The sequence below is a fragment of the Trematomus bernacchii genome, unplaced genomic scaffold, assembly GCF_902827165.1.
Source record: "Trematomus bernacchii unplaced genomic scaffold, fTreBer1.1, whole genome shotgun sequence".
NCBI lineage: Eukaryota > Metazoa > Chordata > Actinopteri > Perciformes > Nototheniidae > Trematomus > Trematomus bernacchii.
The window spans coordinates 6,030,510-6,056,090 of NW_022987828.1; the positions used below are offsets into that span (position 1 = coordinate 6,030,510).

Sequence of the window (25,581 nt, forward strand, 5' to 3'; positions counted from 1 at the left end):
TTTTCTTCTCCCATCAGCTGTTTTCCGTACAGGATTATTTGGAGTGTGTTGGGAGGCTGCAGGATCACGCTGATGTTTTAGAAGATGTCAGAAAAGACCTTTCAATCCAGCCACCCGTAGGTAACAACCTGGAAGACCTGCAGATCCAAATGGAGGATTTTCAGGTTGGGAATTAAAAATATTGAACAATATTATTCATATTCAATATTATCCTCGCTCAATATTAGTTCCTTACTTTATGATCTTTTTTATCCAGTCTCTGAAGTCCCAGTTTTCTCGACTGGCCGGTGTTATCACAGCAGATCTGGAAAAAGCCAAACAGCTCTTAAATTCCGTTGATGAGGACATTCCCTTACAAATTCACCAAGATTTGGCCTCGACATATCTGGATTTAGAGCCAAATTTTACTGCTGTTACCCAAATGTCTGCCGAAATGAGTAACTCCCTAACTCAAGCAATGGAAACTGGAAAGGTCAGTGTTCATTGCTAGTAATTAAAATACAATGATGTAACAGTTGCATTAGCTAATGACCTCTTTAAATGTTGTTTTAGGTACATTTGGAATCAACATACCAGAAACATATTAGTTGTCTTGGTGAACTAGCGGGCTTTATCAAAAACAACTCTGAGAAGTGTGACATGGATTCGAAAACATGTGATGTGGACACCTTGAAACATTTGATTCAACAGAACAAGGTATATCGAAATAAATGTGATTAAAAAAACATCCAATATCTACAGCGACAACAGAAACTAACTTTGCCCCTTTTCCATATCTTTCTCCAGGACACAGAGAGCAGTCTGCTTAAAGAAGTCAAGTTGGAAGATGTCACATTTGATATCCAGTGCTTTATTTCTGAGCATGCTCAGTTTCTGAGTCCAACTCAGAGCAGCCACCTCCTAAAGTTCCTCAGCTCCACGCAGCGGTCGTTCAGGGACCAGACGGAGAGACTGGGTACCCAGAGGAGCGCCCTAAATGTCCTACTGGACACCAGGGAGAGGGAGAGCCAGGAGAAGGTCTGCCTGTGGATATACTTTCACATATCACAGATGGTTTCTTAGAAAAATACATGTTTGGTTTGTGAGTGAGAATTAAATAATGAGTGCTCACAGTGCATGCAGATTGGGCCATGTAAAAAGTCAGTTTTAAGCATTAAACATATGTTTTGATCTCTAACACATTGAATAAGATTCTGATTTTGGAGGTTCTACTGTGAATACCTTAACGTTTTGGAAAAATAACAACGTTGCATGCCCTTGTGCTTGATGGCTCCTGCAAACTAACTCTTTGTGCTGGTTGTATCCCACAGGCCTTCAAGACACCAGTGAACTATTAACAGTGGACACATGCACCTTCTCATTTGGAACACAAACACACACTGGACATAATGTGCCTATTACCACGAGACCAAGCTGGCGAAATAGCATGTTTACAGCATACTAGATATTACACTTTTATAATATAGGAATATGCAGAGCAGATTTAGCATGTTACATCTAAATGCTTGAACAGTTCCTTCTTCCTTCTCTTTATCTGTGTCTTTCCAAGTGTTGTTTTGGCTGTTTTGATGATGTTAACCTTGTTGTAGGTTTTAGGGTCTGTTTTATGTGAGTATGTTTAATGACCTGTGATATTTACTTGGTTTCTTTTTTCTTGTTTGACAGTCTTTATTGGAGAAACAAAAGGAGTTTGCAGAGAAGTTGGAGGAAGTATGTGATAATCTCACCCTGACAGAAAACCAGCTGATTGGTCATCGACAACAGGCTGAAAACACCGAGTGTGTCACAGACCTGCAGCAGTACCAGCAGGAGCACCAGGTTTGAAAAAAACATTTCCGCTGCCTTTAAGAAACACAAGACATGTCCATGTTTTCATCACATTGATTCTCTGTCCCTATTCCTTCTGATCTCAAGGCTCTGCAAAAGGAAGTGTTGACTAATGCCAGCGCCTTAAATGAAGTCATCACCAGTACCAAAAAGTTCCTGGAGGAAAACCGGAGCAAGCTGACCCCAGATCAAATTGCAAGCATTGAAAGCAAGCTGGAAGAGGCTAAGAGCAAAGACAAGCTCATCAACCAGAGGGCGGAGGAGTCCAGGAAAGATCTGGAGAAGGTTGTGACCACTGCCATAAAACAGGAGAGTGAAAAGGTCAGAGTTCAGTCTGTAAAAAACACATTTCGCATGAGAATTTCGATTATTATTACAGTGTAATTCAAATATTGCTGAACTTAACGTCAACATATTCTATTTGTTATCCATCTGTCATTTCAGGCAGCAGCTGTTGAGCGACTTGAAGAAAGTAAGAACAAAATTGAAGGACTCCTGGACTGGATATCCAACATAGGCAATGAAAACGAGAGCAATCTGGATAAAGATGACCATATAAGTAAAGAGAATGGAAATCTGCCAGAAGAAACTTCAGCCACGAAACTGATAGCAGAGGATGACGATGCCAATGGAAACGTTTCACAGACCACTGAGAATGATTCTGGCAGAGAGACCAGCGGGAAGAGCGATGCCTCCCTGGACCTCGATAAGCAGTATGACAGGGTCAAGGTACTAACGTTTGTTTGGCCAAATGTAGAGAGAGGAATCTATTAAGCTTGCTCCACAGTTCATACTCACATGTTGGAGTTTATGCAGGCACTGACTTTCTTTCTCAGTAGGGCAAACATTCCTAAGGATCACAGAGCGTTACTTGAGGAAAAAAATGTTCATGCAAAAGTAATTAATAAACAAAGATAGTCAAATTAACAATATGTTATACTAATTTGTTGAACACTAAAAACAAGCTTAACATTTTATTGTAGAAAAACATTTAAGAGCAACATCCTAACATGTAAAAAATGATCTAAGAAGTTGTGCTTGAAATATGACATTTGGCAATAGAAGAGATGAAGAGATGGATTAGATTGTGAAATGTAAATACATCAAAGTTAAAGTCATTGTCAATCTTTCAGTTTGTGTGTACAGACAGAGAGATCGAAATACCGTTTCCCACAATCCCGAATACAATAATACAGATATATATAAAAATATGTATAGAAATATGTATATACCTACCTATATATATACACAATCAACAGACACATTTATACATACATTTATAACAGTCACTTCAATATCTTTGAGAAATATCATATGTACAGCTATATGCTTTGGTATTGGGTGTTATATTGGTATTGTGTCCTCAAGTCTCTATCGTCCCTCAGGCCCGTCATCAGGAGATCCTGTCCCAGCAGCAGGATCTGATCATGGCCACACAGTCAGCTCAGGCTCTGCTCGACAAGCAGGCGAACGTGCTGTCTTCAGAGGAGAAGGAGAAACTGCAGAAGAACATCCAGGAGCTGAAGGGGCGCTACGATGCCTCGCTGACGCAGGCTGAGCAGCAGATGAAGCAGGTGCAGTGTGTCCAGGAGGAGCAGAAGAAGTTCCAAGGTGACGTGGAGGAGTTCGTCAGCTGGTTAGACCAGGCGGAGGCAGACATAGAGAAGCTCGGAGCTCCTGCAGCCTCCCTCAACATCCTCAACGATAAACTCCAACGACAGAAAAGCTTCTCAGAAGATGTGATTTCCCACAAAGGGGACCTTCGCTTCATCACCATGTCAGGACAGAAAGTGCTGGATGTGGCTAACGCCTGTCGATTTGATGACTCTGCAGCCAAGAACGCTCTTTTGGATGTGGATACTTCAGGAACCTGCTCTGCGGTCAAGGACAAGTTAGATTCAGCTGCCAGCCGATACAAAACACTACATTCCCAGGTATTTAGTCTGCAGATGATCAGATAGAGCTTGTAGGGTTGCAATGACTAGTTATTGCCACTGGGCGGCAGCATTTGTCTTCAGTAAAACTAATATTTCACATGAGCACTCTGAAGATGACAAGGTGACAGTTATCTGTTATCTTCATGTATTAAACCTGTGTACTTAATCATTTAATTTCCTTTGTTTCAGTGCAATCAGCTTGGCAACAACCTCAAAGATGTGGTTGATAAATACAAGAAGTATGACGACTCGAGCGCCGGTCTTTTGAATTGGCTCAACGGCTCAGAGGATGAAGGGAGAAAGCAGCAGTCAGAAGCCATAGCAGCCGACCCACAAACACTACAGAAACAGCTGGAGGACACCAAGGCAAGACAGTGCAAAACACGACTTGAGTCTTATTTTGGCTTGGAGATCAAACCTCAGATTTATCTCGGATTGTGGTCTTTTATATCTTGTATATTTATTGATATTTATGTGCGGCCTCTCAAATGACTGAGGCCGACACAGGAGTCATATAACGAAGCCCTTTTGATCTTTTTGAGTTCATTGCATTTGGGCTGAAATTGACATTTTAACAGTTAAAGTTCAGCTGGTGTATGTACAGTATGAGACATACGTTGTCCTTAGATAAGATAAGATAAAGTTGTATTTATCCCGGGGAAAATTGTTTTGCAGCAGTTTCAATGCACATTGTGACCTTTAATGGATGTTAGGTTATGAACATTCCAAGTAAATGAATTATGAATAGCTTCTTTTTTATAAGTAACACATGCAGAACTTGTGGTGTATTGACTTGGTTATAAGGTTCAAGTTCCGATAGACCTGCCTTACCTTATATAGTGTTTCCACTGACTTAAGTACTACATGGTTATTTTTAGCTCAAATTCAAACTCACATGTGAATAGTTTAACTCTGTTTATTTGTAGCCTTCATACTCTCCTGGAGGAGGATAACAAACGATCCTGTCTCTGTCAAAGTTTTGGCAGCAGTCAGCTGAAACATTTCTCTGTAGAGAGGTAGTGACTTACATCACAGATATCCCAGATAAGAGGCGCCTGTGGGCCCAGAGAGGAACGCTGTGCTTTAAAAGAATCTAAGCCTTTCTGTTAGTGCAAGAGTGAAAACAGACAGGTTCACCTAACCATATCCTGGAAATGACAAAAACATTCCATGGATATTATTCTGAAGTTGTTACACATCATAATTGTTTATGTTCTTCTATCCACCACACGGGTGAAGTGCTTGTTCTAAACAGCACCGTAGAAATTAGATAGAGGATCTTTATTCAAGTCAATACAGTCTTATTTTCTCTGACCTCTTCTTTCTTAATTATCCCTAGGCCCTTCAAGGTCAGATGACAGGACATCAGACTGCTGTTGACACACTACGCAAAGCGGCTGAGTCTCTGATCACTTCTGAAGGAGATCTGCTGAGCAACTCGGATGAAATCCAGGAGACAGTAGGTGAGGAAAAAAAATAGGGAGCCGATAAAGTGCCATGGTAAGGTAGAATTTATTGCCGGTTCATATTTATTGCAAACATTTGGTTGAAACTCTTTCTCCAAACATTTCACCCGATGCATGTGTGTAAAAAAAAGGGTGTAAGAAATGAATCATATTAGATTATTTCACGTGTCATCATTCACGCTCAAATAATGGAGTAGGAGTACAGCTTTTAATATACACATTTAAAGATATCAAGCATTTCTATGGAACGCTGTAAAAGGTTATGTTCGAGGTAACGCCATAGCGTACTCCTCAGCCCGAAATAGGGAAGAGCTCAAGACAATCGTGGATCTAGATTCAATGTACATTATCATCACTGGTTAGAGAATTACACGAACATTATAATTCAGATAAAGAAATAGCAGTATGCAAAGTTAAAGCTGAACTCAATGCGCTACTTACCAAGAGAGCCACATTTCTGATTCATAGGGTAAGAAACACAGAATATCTAGATGGAAGTAGACCGAGCTCCCTGCTGGCAAGTAAACTCAGAAATAACGAGCAGCTGGCCCAAATATCTACAATTACGAATAATGATGGCATTGTCCTTTATGATCCAGTCCGTATTAATCATGAATTTGAACAGTTCTATAAACATTTATATACGTCTCAAGTACAGACATCAAAGGCAGATTTAGAACATTTCCTAGTGGATCTGAATTTACCACATCTATCCCCTGAGGATATTGATCGCTTAGATTGTGAATAACACTTAAAGAATTATCTGAAGCATTGGAAGACATGAACCTTGGCAAATCCCCTGGTATAGATGGTATCCCTCCGGAATTATATTCCCAGTTTTGGCCTGATTTAGGACCAATATTATTGGAAATGATTCATGTAGCACTCAAAGAAGGACATTTCCAAAAGGATATCAATACAGCTATAATTTCTCTCATACACAAGAAGGGGAAAGACCCAAATGTATGCACAAGTTTTAGACCGTACTATCAGTTGATGCTGAAAAAGCTTTTGACAGGCATTTTTGTGGCATACAATGCAAAGAATGGGTTTTGGGGCAAAATGTATGATTATGTTGAAGATCCTATATAATAATCCAAGTGCTATGGTTCTGACAGGCAATCAGTGGTCACCTAGATTTTCAATTCAACGTGGCACACGCAAGGTTGCCCTGTCTCCGCGCTTCTGTTTGCAATTTCTCTAGAACCGCTTGCACAGAAAATAAGACTATCCAAAGAAGTAAAACAGATAGTTGTAAAAGAGACAGACCACAACATGTCCTTATATGCGGATAATCTACTACTGTACTTGGACGAGGTACCAACTACGCTTCCTAATCTGTTAAATATCTTAACCCAATTTAGTTCAATTCCCTATATTTTTTCTTTGTCTTTTTGTATTATTGTCTATATAATTTGTATCTGTGTATATAAGTCCCTCTGTGAGGGCAACAACAAAAAAACAATAAAAAAGTTGGACACAAAAAAACAAAACAAAGTTCGTAAATATAATAGCCCTACGAAAATGTATTACTTATAAGTAGGGAGGTTGTTCAATATCAGACTGGTGGTTACCATCAGTATTCTGAAAGTTGTAAATGATGTCTCCTTTCTACTTCCTCTCTACAGTAATTGGGTTCTTGGCTTCCACTTTAAAATGCTTTAACTACCAAATCTTACTGAATGTAATCCATAGCCAAGATCATAGCCTTTGCTAACTCAGATTCTGCTTGGATTTCAAATGTATCCAGAACAAGGAGAAGTCGTTAAGTTTTAAACCTGTTTTTTTTCTGCCTGCGCTGTAGATGACATAGTTGAGCGCTATGACAACCTGTCCAAGTCTGTGAGTGACCGAAATGAGAAGCTGCAGATCACCCTGACTCGCTCCATGAGTGTCCAGGATGGTTTGGATGAGATGATGGGTTGGATGGAGGGAGTGGAGGCCAGCGTGAAAGAGAAAGGACAGATTCCCCTGGACTCTGCATCCATTGGAGATATCCTCAGCAAAGAAGCAGTATGTATTCTTTTAGCATTACAATAATTGGACACTGGCTGTAGTATATATATTTCTTTCAGTTAAACATTTACTTTATTCTAACTGTCTTACATTGTGTATTTTCTAAGGCATTGGAGCAGGACATAGCAAGTCGCCAGAGCAGCATCTCAGCCATGAAAGCTAAGGTGAAGACGTTTGTGGAGACGGCGGATCCCTCTGCCGCTGCGCTGCTGCAGTCTAAGATGGACACTCTCTCTCAGCGCTTCACTGATGCCTGTGACAAGCATAAGCAAAAGGTTTCCCAGCTGGAGCAGCTGAATGAAAAGGTGGAGCAGTTTGAGGAGGTCTCAGAGAAAGTCCAGCAGTTTGTCGTGAAGCGTTCACAAGATCTACACGAGACAGACGGGCCTGGGAAAACTTTCAATGAACTCTCTCAGCTGACGCAGGTAACCATTCTGCTGAAGCTGTTCATGACCATAAATAGAGATATCTGGTGTCTTTTAATAACGTTTATTTTGCTGGAAAGTAACTAAGCACATTCACTCAAGCACTGTACTTAAGTGCAGCTCAGACATACTTGTTTTTTAATTGAGTATTTCCAGTTCTGCATTATACTTTGACTCCGATACAATTCAAAAGGAAATATCTTATTTGTCACTTACTGTTACAAGCTCAAACCCATCCTATGTTGTGCTATCTATTGTACCCAGTAGTAAACAAAGTATCATCTAAAAGCAAAATGTTTGCTATCAGGTTGCAAAATGAGTTGCAAAATGAATACATGATACGTCAAAAATGTTTTGCTGAATATACTTTTTAACTTTTGCTTGAGTAACAAATTGAATTCATGACTTTTCATGGTAATGGAGTATTTTTAGCGACAGGATTTCGACTTTTACTTAAGAATAGGAACTGAGTATTTCTTACACCACTGACGTTTCCATCAAAAAATGTGATTTTCTCCTGCAAAGAATGACAGACTTTTCTAACCCCTCCGTAGAACACTAAAGCTGAGATGGCTGAGCATGAGAGTGATTTGGAGACGCTGCAGACTCTGTGCAAGGAGCTGTCTGAAATAAGCCCTGATGGAAACAAAGCCCAGATCCAGAGCAAGATGGACAATCTCTCAAATATGTTTAACACCTTCAAAGACACTGTAAAAGAAAAGTAAGTTGTGTGACAGTGGAGGGAAAAATAGAGTCTTTGTATTTCAACTCTTAACATTTATGATCCTTTTCCTTAGAAGTTATGTTTTTATAAATGACAGAATGATGCGTGATATGGCTGATTCTTGTCTCCTACAGGGAAGAGGAGGTGTCTTCCTGTCAGGATCAGCTAGGAGAGTTCAGATCTTCAGCAGGCGTTCTCACCAAGTGGCTGGAGCAGACCAATGAGAAAGTACCAGCGGTTCAGGCGACCAGCAGTGTGAAAAGTCTGGAGAAGGACCTGCAGATAGTCACCGTGAGTCTGGAGATAAATACAAAGTCAACTTTAGAGACATTTGTGTATATATTTTTATCTAACTGCACTCTAAGTGCTGGAAAATAAGCCATTGATGATACACTTTGTATTTGGCACGGTAGAGGAGTCCTGTTTTTCCAAAAGATAGATGGTGAGTGTGTTAAAATAGATCATAGTCTTATCCTCCCTAAATTCTCCTCCATCTCAACCTGTTTTCTCTGCCAACTAATGACAGGTGGATGGTGTGTGTTTACACAGACATATCAGGGAGTGAAACACTATGTTGTCCAAGAACTTTTGCGTCACGAGGTGTTGCAAGAAAGATCACAGAAGTAGATCCTGAAAAGCAAAATGTAGAAACAAATCCAGAAGCAATCAGACTTTTATCCGTTTTTCCAGAGGACGTTTTTCATGTACAGAAACCCTAAGAGACAAATGAAAAAATGATATTGTGTTAATCTTCTAAGTGTTTCCCCATCGTGTTTAAGACTTAAAACGGTGAGGATAAACAAGGTATAGCCAGAATACTCTTGCTATGATCATAAATTATTGATAAAATAAAATGTAATGTAACATAAAATGTTTCCAGGTCATTTTTCATCACGATTAATTTAATTTGTATGAGAAACTAACCACCCAATATATATGTCTTGTTTTAAAACTCACCTGGTAGAAAGCATTAGTCCTATTGCGATCACATGGTGAGGATGGACTTCAGTCCCATGTGCCCAAAACTAGTATTACAATAACAAACACTATAAATGCTGCCAGGCCTTTAAGTAACCATAGAAATGATCTTCGTGAAACCTTTTTTTTCTCCATACATGTACATTTTCACACATCACGTTTTGCTTTATGTGTTATGAATGCCACGACCTATAACCTTTATCTGTGTGATTACTCAGGGATTATTAGATGAGTGGACATCCAAAGACCCAGCTGTCCAGGACCTGAACAGTAAAGGATCAGCGCTCTGCAGCCTCATGTCTTTACTCACATCCCCCGCCAAGACAAAGACCCCTAACAAGTCAGGTAAACATCCGCACACTTCCCCTCATTTGTTTGGATCATACAGTGGAATGGGAAGCATGGTGTTCGGGTGCATTTCTGTGGACTGTTCTCACTAACCATTAGGGATCATGGAAAGATCTTGTGCCAACTATCCCAGACAGTCTGCCTTTTCTTTACTTAAGCTTTGTCTTGTGTCTTTGCATTAGCTCTTACTAATGGTGGTGGTCCAGCGAGCCATTCCTACCTAACCAATAAAGGTAATCAAGTGTGTGTGTGTGTGTTGATGCTGTTGTGTAAATATATTCTTTGTAGTGTGCTTTGTTGGTATTATGGCTGGTTTTCAAAATGGCTGCGGTGGCTCTGCTGTATACCCAACACATAGCAACTCTTGACGATCACTGTTGCAGTCTGTTCAAATATGAATGATAAAGGGAGTATATTGGGTATTTATTTAATGTCCCATTTAAACAAATAGGCCTCAGCCATAGGGTCTGAGTTATATACATTTTCCATTGAGTGTTTTCAAAAGAATTTAAAGGCCCAAACCTCCTTTTACACGCATATGGAGGACATACGATAAGATTAGATATAAGCCAGATTCATTGGGTCTCAGGCAATACCATTTAGAATCCTATTTATAGCTCTTGTACTTTTTCAATGAGGCTGGTATCACAACCACATGATGAAACTGACTTTAAACTGTTGTCTGATGCCCTCAGAGCTGATGGTAATTCAGCAGAACATGTCATTCGTCAATGACGGATACGCAAGCCTCGGGGTAACGCTGAAGAGTCGGGCAGCAGATCTGAGTAGTTCAGTTCAGGAGGTGAAAGAGGCCAAAGAGGAGACGGACAACATGATGACATGGCTGAAGGACATGAAAAAGACAGCAGCGTCCTGGAACAAAGCAGCCACAGAGAAAGACTCTGTGAGAACACAGCTGGAACAGCAGAAGGTAGAGTCTTGTTGTCTTTAAACAGCTGTTCTATTATGTGCTGATACAGCACGCGACCCTCAATAACATTGTTTGTTCTGCGTGGAATGATAATCATATGACACTCTAGTTTAAAATCACAGGACTCAGCAATTATAATTTGTGTTATTTTCTCAGGCATTCGAGGAGGGCATGAAGCAAAAGCAGGAGCAGTTTCAGACGCTCAGAGAAACGCTCCTTAACTTGATTAAGACTCATCCAAACTCCCCTGAGGCGGCAAAATGGAAGCAGATGCTCGCTGAAATAGGTATGATTCAAGGTGTTGTCTCCAGATGGCCCTGGGTCATTTATGTCACTGAAACTGTCAGAGAATCCCCCTGACCAAAAATGTATCTCATTCCAGCACTGGCCTTTAATTAAGTACAAGCATTTACAAATTGACATATATGAGATGTTAGACCAGCTATGTTACTCAAGTTCATCTAATCATCTACCCATCATGAGCAGTGTACAGAATGTCTCTCAGTTCCTGCTTTAGTCAAATTAACACATTTTTGGTGCCAGGTCCTGCGCAGTGGGAGGTTTGTAGGGAGCACAGCAGGACTGTTGAAATCAAGGTGTTTTATGCTGACTAATGCAGAGTTGTGTGAATTTCCTGCCCCCCTGCTCAGATGCTGCCTGGGCAGATATCAGCGGCACTGTAGAGGAGAGGAAGCAGCACCTGGAGCAGTCCAACAAGAACCTGGACATCTTCCAAACAACTCAGCTGCAGCTTGGTCAGTGGCTTTCCGAGAAAGAGCTGATGATGAGTGTCCTCGGACCCCTCTCGATCGACCCAAATATGCTCAAAATGCAGAAGCAACAAGTTCAGGTAAGCTTTGGCATGTTTGGTTGAATAATTGGTTAGGATGTTTTGGAGTGGGGTTGTAAGAGCTACTTATCATAATGTTTCCTTTTAAGAAATGTTCATCTTGTATCTTCTGTTGCCCCCCCAGATCCTCCAGAACGAATTTAAGAGCCGTAAACCCCAATATGAGAAACTGGAGGAAGCTGCCTCTTCCATCCTGAGTTCCTCGGGCAACCAGGACCCCTCCGGGGGGAAGCTGGTGAGGGAGCAGCTCTCTGCCGTCACCCAGAAGTGGCAGGGCATCACGGGACAGCTGGACCAGCGAGACAGCCTCATCGACCAGGCGGCGGTGAAGACAGGGCAGTTCCAGGATTTACTGAGGGGTGTCGGTCAGACTGCCACTCAGCTGGAGAATCAGCTCACCAACCACCAGGGCCACAGCACCCAGCCGGACGCTGTGAAGAAGCAGTTGGAGGATGTCCATAACATCTCGGCTCAGCTGAGAGAGGAGAGGAAGAAGCTGAAGGAGGCGGAGGCCATCAACGCAGAGCTCACAGCGATGGTGACGGAAGACTACCTCAAAGCAGACTTGGCCAGACAGCTAGAGAGTGTCAGCAAACCTTTCAAACAGCTGGAAGAGAAAGCAGGTTGGCCTTTCAACTTAACCTAAAAAACAAGTGTTGTAATGTTTGGAGAGAAATAAACATTCTCTTTGTGTTGAGTCACACTACAATATATTTATACTATGACCCAAGAGGCTAACAATCACTATCACTCTTTTAAACTCTGGCTTTTTTGTCATCTTTTTTACAATGAATTTTACATTTGGTGTCTTATATCGTTATATATTTATCCGAAATGTAGAATGGAAAGTCATAAGCAACAATATTCCCAGTTAGCATTCTTTGCCGTATTTACATCACTAATTGCTGCACTTCCTCTCTTGTAGCGAAACGGATCGAGCAGCTCAACTCAACCTTTGCCAGCTCTCAGCAGTTCCATCAGACCTCCAAAGACTTCCAGTCATGGCTGGGTGAGAAGCTCCAGGAACAGTCTAAGCCGAAGCCCATCTCTGCCAAGGCGGAAGTCCTGCAACAGGCCCTGGAGGAGCACAGTAAACTCCAGAAAACTCTCGGGGAACATGACAAAGCTTATAACACAATCCACGGGGAAGGAGAGACGCTCCTGCAGAAAATTGACGGTGCAGAAAAGTTGGCTTTACAAGGGCAGCTCACTACACTGTCATCCGACTGGGAGGAGGTGAAGAAGAGCTCTGTGGAGCAAGCTGGCAAACTCGAGACCGCTCTGCAGAAATCTCTGAAGTATCAGGAGCATGCAGAGAAGCTCGGCTCCTGGATTCAAGAGTGTGAAGCCAGCGAGGGCCGAGTCAAACTCACTGTTGATCCGGTTGATGTGGAGAGCTCCATTTCTCAGGTGAAGGCTCTCCAGAAAGATGTGGACAAGCACAGGGGGATGGTGGGGCAGCTCAACGCGGCCGCTGATAGTCTTCTTGAGGTGGCCAACGCAGACACTGAAGCAATCAGAGAGGAGAAGGCTAGCATTGGCAAACGAGTGGATAATGTAATGGAAGGTCTACAAAACAAAAGGGAATCCTTGGAGAAGATCTCACATACAGTTAAGGAATTCAACGACGCCTACAAAGAGGCAAAGGGTCAGCTCGAGGGGGCTCAGAAGCAAGTGGATTCTTATGAAGCACAGGGAGTGCAGGCACACAGCAACAAGAACCTGACCAACATCAAAGCCCAACATAAGAGTTTAGAGGCAGCGCAGAACCAAGTGGAGCACCTGAAGACGTTGGCCAAGGACCTTGTTGTTGGTGTCCCAGATGCTGATGGAGTGACAGACCTCTTACTGCAGGCTGACAGCATGGATAAAGACTACAGCTCACTTAACAAGAAACTAGAGGAGACGTGCCAGGTGTTGGAGGGCAAACTGCAGGGAATTGGGCAGTTCCAAAACCGCATCCGAGAGATGTTCACCTCTTTCACGGACCTGGACGATGAACTGGACAGCATGGCTCCTGTGGATCTCCACTTGGCCACTCTTAAAGAACAGCAGGACAGCATTCAGAGCTTCGTGGCGAAGCTTCAAGAGCTGATGGCCAACACGGCCAACGCTGGAGACAGCTGTAAGAAGATGATGGAGACTGAAAGCTCGCCCGACCTGTTGGGCCTGAAGAGAGATCTGGATGCTCTGAATAAGCAGTGTGGCAAGCTGCTGGACAGGGCCAAAGGTCGAGGGGTGCAGGTGCAGAGCACGCTCACCAAACTGGAGGAGCTGTACGGGAAACTCCACCAAGCAGACAGTAAACTGAGCGGTGCTGTGGCCAAGGAGGCGGCCCAGGAGGTGGTCGGCATGGAGACGGATGGCATCAACCAACAGCTGGAGGCCTTTAAGGTATGGCTTTCCCAATCACTTTAGTTTTTTACACCTTAACATGGTATTTCTATTAAACTGAATTGATTTAATAATGCAAAGAGATTGATTTGGATGATGGAACTTACAGCAGCAGGTACCCTTATTTTTGTTTATATGCATCAACTATTTTCCTTTATAGAATAAGGCTTAGGGCTTTTTGTTAACCTGGAAACAATCCAAAAACACAACATATTGAATTTACTGTTGACAATGGTAAAAGCAGTATCTGACCAATCTCACAAATGTCCCCTTTGTTATTTAAAAAAGCATGTGTTGTTTTTATTTCTACCAAGATCACTGGGCTTAAAACTGTATTATCTCCTAGGTTCCCATACAGTATATTTGAAACATTTGATATTTAAGAAGCTATCTTTCCAAAAAAGCCTTGCATTGGGGCAGATTATCCTCAGGCTCTTCTCTGAGCAGCACACTGGCTACATGCAAAGCAATCCTCTGGGGACTGCCGGTTCATTAAGGGCATCTGGTGTTAACAAAAGAGCTCAGCCCATGTGCAGTGATGGGGCAGGAGGGATGGACCCTCGCCGCCAGGTGGTCACCAGCAGGGCGTCACTTGATTCAATGGTCCCATTAGAGGAGCTGGGCCTGCGTCCTGATCTCTTCACATTGATAGTGTTGTTGTTTTAAGCCTGAACACTCACTGCCTGATATTATCTGGGGCTCTAAGCTTAGAGTAGCCTGGTGTTAATTTGGATATAGACACCACTTAGTATGGTGATGGTTGGGTTACCACGAATAAAAAACCTTATTGTTTACTGCTGGGTTAAGACTTCATATTTAATTGACCCAAAAATGCTCTAGATTATTCCTTTAGGCTAATTCATATTGTACAACAACTGTTTGTATAAAAATGTACTTTTAGGTAATGCTATATTTAGTATTACAGACATACCACACCATTTATAATTGTCCTAATGACCTGTTTTTAATTCCTCTGACACTCCATGTTATCTTTAACATTTTAGTTAACAACAACAAGGGGTGGCCATGAGCAAGCTTTACAGACAGATGCAAACATGTTTTCAAAGCCTTTAAATTCCTGTAGAGTTTTCCTAAAGAGGATTAACCTATATTCAGAGGTGACATTATGAAACACTTCTTCATTTGTAGCATTAGAAAGTATTACAATAAAACAATGTAAAAGCCGTGGGTAGTCAAATGACACAGATTTGTGCTAAGATATAGGTCAGGGGATTTTTTTTTGTAATTACGGGGGTGCTTCACTTAGGCAGGAGGGTTACATGCAAACCTCCAGTTGAGATACATGGATTAAAATATCGTGGGGGTAGGGGGTTTTATTTTATTATGTGGAATTTGGTTTAGGCCTCGCAGGGAAACTATTAAAGCAGTGATTGATTCAAAGAGTTGCTAGCAGCATTGTCATGGTGCATGTTTCTACCCCCTCTTTGTCCTGTCATCAGGCTGGGTTGAGAGGGCATATACAGCCTCAGCTGCTCGTGGAAAACCCCCATTGTACTAATTCGTACCCATACAAACAAGAGCAGTATCGGAACTTTAGTTATTTCGTTATATAGCTGCAACATGAGGTCATTAATGTGTCATATTCTGTTATATGTTCAGCGGATCAGGCTCTTATTTCTGTAGGTAAGTGGACTTTATTGGCAGCTGTTGAGAAAGAAATAAACAGAGAAAGACAGCTCTTGGATTCCTCTCTTTTATGTGCTGTTACCATTTTAGGTCAAGTTTTGAAAGAGAGAGCCTGACTTCATGTGTTTACTCTTGTTTTCACTTGAGATTCGCAGGAGCACGCCTGAGGGAGTCCTGGCGAATGTATATCTTTACATGAACCTTAAAGGGCAGCTCTGGTGACTCAACACCCCTGGGGGTTGGCGTCCCTTCTTTCAGACATTACATCATTGTCTCTTACAAGTTCGGGAAGGAGTTTCTAGCATCTGAATCATACTCTATAGCTAACCCATTCAATGAAGCTAAAAGAGGGCAAAAAGTGTCATCGTGACCATGTAGTACCGCTGACTCACTGCCACTGATACACTCTGAAAGTGAAACGTGAAACTTCTGAAGGACAGTTGCCCTACAAGTCGAATTTAAGTTGTTTTGATGTAAAGCAGCACGTTTTAATAATGAAAGGGTTCTAGTCTTTTTTTCCAAAGTAGGCCTACATCCTAAGTGATTAAACCGACATCTAGATCTTCAGATGATCAGCCGACTATTTAGTTAATACAATGTATCAGCCTGAATTAACCTAAAGTATTATCTACTTGTCTGTAAAAAATAGGGGCCATTTTTTGTTGTGAATATTTCTACGTTTTTTCTTGTGAATATTTCTACGTTTTTTGAGGCCATTTTTTGTTGTGAATATTTCTACGTTTTTTGTTCCAGCTTCCAGCGTATTTGCTGTTTTTAAACTCTTTTGTGGTTCATCATTTCTGTAAAGTTCAGAAAGTATCAAATATATTTTGGACACTGGGGACAAAGGGACCCCAAAGAGAAAAATGATAATTAGTGTTCTAACATTCAAATGCCTGCAAATGAAAAAATTATGCAGGTTTCAGTGACCGAACATCCCTTTTTCAGATCCAGATCTTAACTGCTAATTTATCACTGCCAGTGTCCTCTATCCATCTCCTCTCATGCGTGCAGAGCTGGACAAAGCGGTTGGGATTGTTCAGCTCTTTACTGATCTGCTATGGTGAAGACAATCCAGGAAACAAAAATGACTTCCTTTCACTATCTCCCCTGTTCTCCTTTCTTCTCCTGCCCCGGTCACTGGACATAAAAAGCGCCTTCATGCACTTGGCAGAGCTGTCGGTGTTAAATTACCTGGGACCTGTGCCTCCCTCAGCATTCCACAGTAATTAACAATATCTGCAGGGTCCACAGCAACCGTCCACAAGAAGAAAACAGAGGGCAAAGAGAGAAAAAAGGAAAAATGTGTATCTATTTCAGAAGAGTGTGATGTCATCAGAGTGGGAGCTGCTGCTGCCTGCTGGTCTAGGGTTTTTTTTTTTTTTTTTTTAAGTAGAAGAAATCTGGTGCGTATCACTTCCCCTCCCCATTCCCTCATTCACTGAAAGAAAAGTGCGTGATTGTGTCAGGATGCAGAAGATGGCTTAGAAGTGATGTCATACGGGCCATGCTGACATAAGGGGGAATTGGAAAGGAGGAGAAAAAAAAAGGGTCATGTGTCCACCAATCAACATGTGCCGGAGCGGCTCTCAGCACAAATGGAGTTGTGGCAGATGTTGTCTGAATAATGAGCGGGGGCGGGGCATGAAACCCTCTGCCAGGAGGGTGTCTGTCATTGCGAGGGAGCGATGAGGGAGAAAGGGCAGGCTTTTTTGTTTATCCAGGAGTACCAGCTCCCTTCAGAACTGCCCACAGTTTTACGTAGAGCCTTGCTGGATTTGCCTGTGGATATTTTTCACTTTGCACTGAAGATTTTCCTCAAGCTCTCGTGGATGCTGTGAGGATTTCAGGGAAAAAGAAGCACTTTGGACCAGAGGAATAAGGATTAAGATTTGGCAATGCACGTAGAAGAGCCTAAAGGAATATTCTCGGGATAAGTAACTGTGTGGAAAGACTGGATTTGTATTCCTACGGAGTATGAAGCTGCTATACAGTCCTAGCATTTGTTTGGGATTTTTTATATTGTTTGATTTATTTGTATTTCTAAAGCCTTTATTTGAATCAACTTAATTGTGTTCAAATTAAATCTCCACAAGCAACTGTAGATGTGATGTTTAACAAGACAAGTGGAAACGTTTGATATTTATTTGTTAACCATTGAAAACAGGGGGACAGTTATCATTTTGTACACAGTTGCTTCTTTTGTAAATGAGTGAAATTGTGCTTCTTTTTAAATTACACATTTTGCACAAGATATACCTCAAAGGATTTCCCCTCATCCTTAATCTTATTTTATAGTGAGTATTAACAATTGTGTTAGCATGGGCAAACCGCTGAGCAGACCAGATTGCCTCAGACAAAACCCTTCCTGTGTGGGGAAGGGGGAGGAGGAGGACCTGAACATTGATGACTGCTATGTGCCCCAGAGGTCCATTTATGACACTGTCCGGCTCAACGAGCAGATCGACTCGGGCTCTAAGGGCAGCCTTTCCTCCAGGCACTTCACGGGCACCCTACCTTACACTCAACGCACGTTAGACTTTAGCAACTTGTGTGGAAATGGAGCCCTTTCTGCTTCTAGCTCATTTGAGCTCCGAACCCGCAAACCTGCCATCCTCGACCAACGTGGGGTCTTTGATGGTGTTAAGCTCAATGGGCACATAAGCAGGGCGACTGACACAGTGCTACCTAAGACACGTCCAGGAGAGAAGAAGGATCACCCGCATCAGCGACGCTCATGGAGGACTTTTGCCCCAACTAACTTGGGGGAGTATGCAAGCCGCAGTGGGACCCTGTGCTCGGGGAGTGTGGACAGGCCGGGGTTGATCAATGGCAGGAGAGGGCAGAGTATGACCAGCTCACTGACATCTGAAGAGGACTCGGGTCTGTACAGCCCAACTGTGGAAAGGGAGAGACATGCTCATAGGTCCCACAAAAGAGTGGGCCCCGGCACAAGGAGCCTCTCGTCTTCAGAGGCAATGCACATGTCTGGGGACCTAAGAGCTGGGCGATCGCTGAGCTCGGGGCAGGGGGAGTTCCCTTTCTCACCGGTGAGGGACAATCGGTCTCTTTATCACAGCAGCAGCTTGGTGCAGGGGCTGCGACAAACAGAATCAGGTGTGGTGGATCTAAATGTAAAGGATACCCTGAGCAATGGAGAATACAAATACTCCACAGGGAGGTTATCCTCGGGGTCAGGCTCTAGGACCCAAAACGACAGCTCGGGATGGCGTTCAAGGACTTTAACAGACTATGATGAGCTGTCCACTGCTGAGTTGTTGGAGGATGTGTCACCTCAGGAGGACTGTGAGTTGGTCAGTGTGGTGGTGACACAGCCTGAGACGCACGGAAACTCTGTAACTCTACCCGTAGAGAGCCGCCAGCAGGCAAAACCATGTACCGTTGAGCAAGGAGCGTCCAAGTACAACATGGAGGACCTGGAGGAGTTTCTGCAATCAGTCGAGGCCTGTCTGCCTAAAGGTTTACAGACGTTCCAGCACGCAGGGGAGCAGGAGATAGAGGCCTTACTGAATGCCATCGCTGCTTGTCCTGAAATGAACCCTATGGGTTTTTTCTCCCCACAGGTGCCCAAAGATACCCTTCATTTCTTTGTTCATTAGCTGGTTACACATGTTTTACTAGATTTGTTGCTTCTTTGATGGTGTTTTCCCGGGTGCTAGCTATAACTTTTTCTTATATCTGATAACATGATTAGTAAAATAGGTTTTAAATTACAAAAGTTCAAGACAAGGTCTGAATTGATTGTTCACAGGGAAAATGTACTTCCTGCAGAAAGCAAACAAATAAATTATGCAGATGGATTCCATTATAATAAAAATGGGTCAAGATAAAAATAATAAGATATCTACATATATACTCTATTTACACCTTTCACTTTTAACTTATATCTCCTCCTTACTACTTTACCCTTGCAGCCTATCAATGGGATTGTGCACAGCCGTGCCTTTACTTGTTAACTCTCCTTTTCTAGAAGCTGCTGACTGGTTTAGAGAGTTGTTTATGTCAGCTGGATTTTTAACAACAAACCTGAATTCCTGGTGTCAATTGAACTTTTTTCCCCCTATAATATCAAGATCAAAGTCATCTTTCTGTTCATTGAAAGAATCAGCTATTTAATTGGTCTCGTTCTGAAAATCAAGTAAAACTAATGTGTCATTAGTTCTCCGTGCTTTGAAACTGGAACAGTAATCCAGTCATTTCCATGAACCTCCAAGTAAGACTAAACGCCTCGTAATTTGAGTGCTTATAACATATTTATTCGTATTTGTTCCATTTGTCTTTAGGCTTTCCAGAAAGACGACATTGATCCGTTGCAGACGCAGCTTCAGGACATCAGCTCTCTCGGCCACAGCCTGATACAAAACGCTGCTAAAGGCACGAGCACCAAGAAGCTTGAGGATGACCTGGATGGAGTCAGCACAAAGTGGAATACCCTCAATAAAAAGGTTATTTGTTTAATACAACCGGTTTGACTGGTTGTTCTTTGCTTTTGAAAAGTGGTCATTAGTGAAACTATAGAGAGATATTGTCAATGTAATGAGTCATCTGTTTTTGTTGTAGTCTTATCCTTTGAGTTACTAGGTGCAGTTTTCAGTCGGCTTTAACAAAGGTGTAATCTTTATTTACCATGTGGTCTGCAGATCGCTGAACGTTCAGCCCAGCTGCATGAAGCCCTGCTGCATTGTGGGAGGTTCCAGGATGCCCTGGAATCACTGCTCAGCTGGTTAACCGACACAGAAGAGCTTATAGCCAATCAGAAACCTCCATCTGCAGAATTCAAAGTGGTCAAGGCACAGATACAAGAGCAGAAAGTAAGCTGGTATTACGCGGTACAAATGCATAAAGCCATAAAACCACAGTTACACTTCTGTTTAATCGTTCCACTTCAACACCAGAAAATCCACACAGCATTATGACTCTGCCATCCATCTCATTTAATTGACACCCATTGTTGAACAAAAGTGTGGTAAACAAAGCTGTTGGTTTAATGGACACTTAATCTGTGCCCGTTAGATTTACTGTTTTTCACCACCAAGCAATGCCAGAGCTAGTTAAAGGCACCCAATAACTGTCCTCCTTTGTTTCCCTTTGACAGCTCCTACAGAGACTGCTGGATGACAGAAAACCAACAGTGGAGCTGATAAAGAAAGAGGGAGAGAAGGTTGCACAACTGGCAGAGTCTGTGGATAAAGAAAAGGTTGGAAAGGAGATTGAATGCCTTGCACAGCGGTGGGACAGTCTGCTCAAGAAGGCTGAAAACAGGTCTGTATAAAACACATGTAACCGTTTAATTTGCAGTTAAATGTTGCTAATGAAGGACTTAACACCTTGTAATGCTTCCACCTAATTTAATTTGTGGTTTTGCCTGGATTTGGATCTGGGAATATTCAAAATGTACAAAGATTGACACACCAAAATGCAGCTTCACTTTTCCCCTAATGAAGCAAAAACAAATGAAACATTTGGGAAATGTAATTATTGCCTTTTTGCCAAGGATTAGACGGGAGGATCGATATCACTCTTTATTTTGTGCTATAAATATGAAACTAATAGCTTAGAAACAGATTAAAGGGTTAGCCTTACTCTGTCCAAACAAAGGCTGTATATTAGCGCCTCTAAATCCTGCTAATCATCCAATGCTGTTTATGGTACAGGGATCTTATTTCCCTTAAGAGACCCAAGGTAACTGTTCCCCTGTTTTCCGGCTTTGTGCTAAGCTAAGCTAGCTGGCTGCTGGTGTCAACTTTTGCCTCTGTAGAATGTAGCCTGTATAAATGGAAGTGATATTTATTTTCTTGAACAACTCTCTGCAAGAAAATTCAAAAAACATTTATTTCCAGAAATGTCAAACTATTACAGCAAAGGTTGCTAATGAAACAACCTCAAATAAATAGTAAAGTCTTGCCCTTTTATTAACCTGAGTTTTGCCTTCGTTTAAATCTGGGTATATTTAAAAGTATGTGAAACTCCAACTAAAAGTAGACCTACCTTACCTTTCTCTCAGTTCAGAACATGGCTCTTAAACGTTATTCATATGTAGATAACATTTCTTCATTAACTAATAATGGAATAAACTTGCCTGTCACTCTGTACATGACTTTCCTTTGCTCATGATTCATTGCTGTTACTGTTTTCATAAATGCTTCAGGCAAAAGCAACTGGAGAGCATCTTAGTGGTCACTCAGCAGTTCCACGAGACGCTGGAGCCCCTGAGCGAGTGGCTGGCGGCTACAGAGAAACACCTAGCCAACTCCGAACCCATCGGCACTGAGACGTCTAGGCTGGAAGACCAAATATCCCAGCATAAGGTAATATCATCATTTTCATCATTGCTGTTTGTTTTTATCATACAGTTGGTTTTGTTCAGCTGAATTTAATTTCCTTCATTTTGCACGTTGGTGCATTTCATTATTACCCATTCTGTTTTTTATATAATTTCAGTTTACCTCTTTTGTTTTTTCTGTTTGTGTCATATTTCTTTGGTTTGTTTCCCATCCCCTGTGGTTAGGCCTTAGAGGAGGAGATTATGAATCACAGTAAAGACCTGTTACATGCCGTCAGTCTGGGTCAGATGCTCAAAGCTGTTAGCTCAGTGGACGAAAAGGAGTTTGTTCAGTCCAAACTGGACTCCACTCAGTCCGGTTACATAGAGCTCCAGGAGCGATGCAGGAGGAGGGCTGAGATGCTGCAGCAGGCTCTGGCCAACGCCCAGGTGTTCGGAGAGGACGAGGTGGCTCTCATGAACTGGCTGAATGAGGCGCACGGGAGGCTGAGCGAAGTGTCCGCGGAGGACTACAAAGTAGATGTTCTTGAAAAGCAGCTGGCAGAACAACGGGTATACACTCCTCTCCAGGCCACGCACTTTGTACTCCTTTCATTTAAGTTGCATCAATCACTTTATTGTTTGTGTGTTATCATTGCTTACAGTGGAACATTTATTTTCTCTCTCAATGAATTCTTAAGGTTGTGTTTTCCTTTTTTAGGGCCTACAAAGTGATATTGAGTTGAGGAAGAAGAATGTTGACCAAGCCATTGCTAACGGGATGGAGCTTCTGAAGCAAACCACAGGCATGTTTGACTTTATGACTCCCTATCACAGTTCAAACAATTGTGTCTCTGTCCACTGTTGAACCGCTCTCAGACATCTTATGATGTGTATTAAAAAAGTATTGGCCAGAGTTCTGAATGTCTGAAATATATTATAATCTATAATCTAATTTTCAGAAAGAACGGGCAGTTTCCTATTTGTGCAAGTTAATAACTTTCTTGGGGAAATTACTGTGCCTATTTGGCCACCTTTAAACAGAGCCAGACTAGCTTTTCCCCGCCTCTATGCTAAGCTAAGCTAACGAGTGCTGGCTCCAGCATGTACAGTGCAAACCAGTCAGATATGTGTGCAGTATCAATCCAAGGCAAGGCAAGGCAAGGCAAGTTTATTTATATAGCACCTTTCAACACAAGGCTATTCAAAGTGCTTTACAAAAAATGAATGACATTTAGAAAATGGCATTTAAAATCAGTCATTAAAAAGAAAAGATAATAAAATAAACATTAAAAGAAAAAATACATGGATAAAAGTTACAGTGCAGTAACTGCATTGTAACTCCAAAGTGAAAATGCCTAATCATTTCTTCCAAAAATGTCAAACTATTTGCTATCAGTCAGTCATTTTTGCATTTAAATTGTACGGCACTGACTACATTTATGAGTAATACTGCTTATCTGACTCTCATTGCTACCGCTCTATGTTCTGCAAAACTAACAGCATACTGTAGTTACCTATACTACAGCAGAAATACAAAACTCCATGAATTAATATATCATAATTTACTCTCTATTTATAGGTGATGAGGTGGTGGTGATCCAAGGCAAACTGGATGGAATAAAAACAAAGTATGCTGAGATCAACTCAATGAGTGACAGCGTTTTGAAGACATTGGAGCGTGTTTCGAGTCTCTCTGCTAAGCTGCAGAACACCCATGAGGACTTGAGCTCCTGGCTGGAGAAGGTAGAGGCTGAGGTCAGCGCTTTTGCTGATGAGGAGCCCGTGGGCGAGCAGCTCCTTCATGCACAAATAAGGCAGAAGGTAGGAGTTTCTACAATATAATTAAGAGAAAACACTGTCATTACTCAGTAAGCTTCTGTTCACTATGCTAAAGTTGGTGCTTTTTTATGTCATGTAATCTTATCCAGGCCTTGTTGAATGAGAGCAAAGACCAGAAACCTGTGATGGACAAGGTGAATGAGTTGAGCAGCTCTCTACTGGATCTGATCCCCTGGCACACCCGAGAGGCTCTGAACAAGCTGGTGACTGAGGACAATGAGCGGTACAGAGGCGTCTGCGACACCGTCACCCAGCAGGTGGACCAGATCAACGCTCAGATACTCAAGTCACAGCAGGTAAACCAGAGAAACGAATAAACAGCTTTTCTCATTCTCATTTTTTTCCAATTGAATGTAACCTTATTAACTCTATAAGTCCTTGTTTAATGTTGACCTATTCGTTTTCAGCTTTGTAAAATATAAAGATCTCTTTTCTGTTTTTTTAGTTTGAACAGGCGGCTGACACTGAGCTCTCCTGGCTGACTGAAGCTCAGGGTAAGTTGCTGTCGATGGGCGAGATTAGGCTGGAGCAGGACCAAACCACAGCCCAGCTCCAAGCACAGAAGGTCAGTCTATCAAACTGTGTATGTGTGTGTATGGATAGTCACAGCCTCCATTTGAACAAAGTACAGTAAACACAGCGGTTTGTTTTGTAAAGAAGTCCAGCCAAACTCACTCTACCGATTTTCCAGATCTTCTCCATGGACATCATGAGGCACAAGGATGCAGTGGATGATATTGTGAAAACAGGAAAGGCCATCATGAACAGTAAAAACCCAGAGGAGAAAGACATCTTGAAGGTATAAACACTTTACTTCCTATTTTAGAAGTGGGACGTTCATAATTAGTTAATACACAGTTCAAGGTGGTTGATATTAAAGGTTCTTGTTGATTTTGAATCAGGCCAGGACCCAGACTCTGTTGGAGAAGTACGGCATCGTCAGTCAGCTGAACTCGGAGCGCCTTCTTCAGCTGGAGCGAGCCCAGTCTCTGGCCAGTCAGTTCTGGGAGACCTATGAGGAGATGTGGCCGTGGCTTCAGGAAACTGTCAGCGCCTTCAGCAAGCTGCCTCGACCCTCCATCGAGTATGAAACGCTCAGGCAGCAGCAAGAGGAGCTCAGGGTAAGAAGCCGATACGAGCAAAAGTTCAACACACATGATTGAGAAATAAAAAACTAAATATGTCTCCTGTTTATCCTCCCCAGCAAATGAGAGAGCTGATTTCTGAACATAAGCCCCACATCGACAAGATGAATAAGACAGGACCTCAGCTTCTTGAACTTAGCCCGGTGGAGGGAGTGCCCATCAGAGAGAAGTACACAGCGACTGACAAACTTTACACCAAACTCAAGGCTGACGTCAAGGAGAGAGCGGCGGCTCTGGATGAAGCCACCTCCAAATCAACCCAGGTGAGGAGCAGTTGTTCAATTACTTATATTTGTGTTGCTTTTATATATAAGATAAGCAAATGTACTTTCAATTTCATGTTATAATAAAGTTACAAAGTTTGACCAATAGGTTTTATGATAATGTCTTGTTGTACATTCATTGTATTTCTGTAACATGTTAGCTAAACATTGTCCCAGCTTTCTTCAGAGATGTTACAATATAAGGTTTTAATAACAAACCGAGGTATTTCGTCTCCTCGTCCTCCACCAGTTCCATGATAAAATAGAACCGATGTTGGAATCCCTGGAACGGATCGCTGAGCGCCTGCGGCAGCCTCCATCCATCTCAGTGGAGGTGGAGAAGATCAGAGAGCAGATTATGGAAAATAAAGCTGTCTCTGTGGATTTGGAGAAACTGCAGCCCTCTTATGAGACACTGAAGCAGCGTGGCGAGGAGATGATTGCAAGATCTGAAGGAGCAGATAAGGATATCTCTGCCAAAGGTATGCATTTTTTTTCCTCCATA

General features: G+C 42.2%; 1 protein-coding gene across 6 annotated transcripts in view; it reads left to right on the forward strand.

Moving 5' to 3' along the window:
- The window catches only part of dst (dystonin), a 103,827-nt gene that overhangs the window by 57,520 nt on the left and 20,726 nt on the right, over positions 1 to 25,581 (forward strand). For 5 of the 6 annotated variants that reach the window (XM_034151830.1, XM_034151831.1, XM_034151833.1 and 2 more), the window contains 34 exons: positions 18 to 164; positions 257 to 472; positions 553 to 696; positions 787 to 1,017; positions 1,666 to 1,818; positions 1,915 to 2,148; positions 2,272 to 2,556; positions 3,213 to 3,761; positions 3,954 to 4,130; positions 5,104 to 5,227; positions 7,035 to 7,243; positions 7,354 to 7,671; positions 8,226 to 8,392; positions 8,530 to 8,686; positions 9,592 to 9,718; positions 9,904 to 9,954; positions 10,417 to 10,652; positions 10,809 to 10,938; positions 11,303 to 11,502; positions 11,627 to 12,125; positions 12,428 to 13,896; positions 19,848 to 20,009; positions 20,205 to 20,375; positions 20,660 to 20,826; positions 21,713 to 21,872; positions 22,073 to 22,399; positions 22,548 to 22,632; positions 23,409 to 23,650; positions 23,758 to 23,964; positions 24,114 to 24,233; positions 24,360 to 24,467; positions 24,571 to 24,789; positions 24,873 to 25,076; positions 25,327 to 25,558. In XM_034151830.1, coding sequence (XP_034007721.1) covers positions 18 to 164; positions 257 to 472; positions 553 to 696; positions 787 to 1,017; positions 1,666 to 1,818; positions 1,915 to 2,148; positions 2,272 to 2,556; positions 3,213 to 3,761; positions 3,954 to 4,130; positions 5,104 to 5,227; positions 7,035 to 7,243; positions 7,354 to 7,671; positions 8,226 to 8,392; positions 8,530 to 8,686; positions 9,592 to 9,718; positions 9,904 to 9,954; positions 10,417 to 10,652; positions 10,809 to 10,938; positions 11,303 to 11,502; positions 11,627 to 12,125; positions 12,428 to 13,896; positions 19,848 to 20,009; positions 20,205 to 20,375; positions 20,660 to 20,826; positions 21,713 to 21,872; positions 22,073 to 22,399; positions 22,548 to 22,632; positions 23,409 to 23,650; positions 23,758 to 23,964; positions 24,114 to 24,233; positions 24,360 to 24,467; positions 24,571 to 24,789; positions 24,873 to 25,076; positions 25,327 to 25,558 — 8,227 coding nt within the window. The remainder of the gene's footprint in view (positions 1 to 17; positions 165 to 256; positions 473 to 552; positions 697 to 786; positions 1,018 to 1,665; positions 1,819 to 1,914; positions 2,149 to 2,271; positions 2,557 to 3,212; positions 3,762 to 3,953; positions 4,131 to 5,103; positions 5,228 to 7,034; positions 7,244 to 7,353; positions 7,672 to 8,225; positions 8,393 to 8,529; positions 8,687 to 9,591; positions 9,719 to 9,903; positions 9,955 to 10,416; positions 10,653 to 10,808; positions 10,939 to 11,302; positions 11,503 to 11,626; positions 12,126 to 12,427; positions 13,897 to 19,847; positions 20,010 to 20,204; positions 20,376 to 20,659; positions 20,827 to 21,712; positions 21,873 to 22,072; positions 22,400 to 22,547; positions 22,633 to 23,408; positions 23,651 to 23,757; positions 23,965 to 24,113; positions 24,234 to 24,359; positions 24,468 to 24,570; positions 24,790 to 24,872; positions 25,077 to 25,326; positions 25,559 to 25,581) is intronic. The other variant, XM_034151834.1, reaches the window with a different exon arrangement.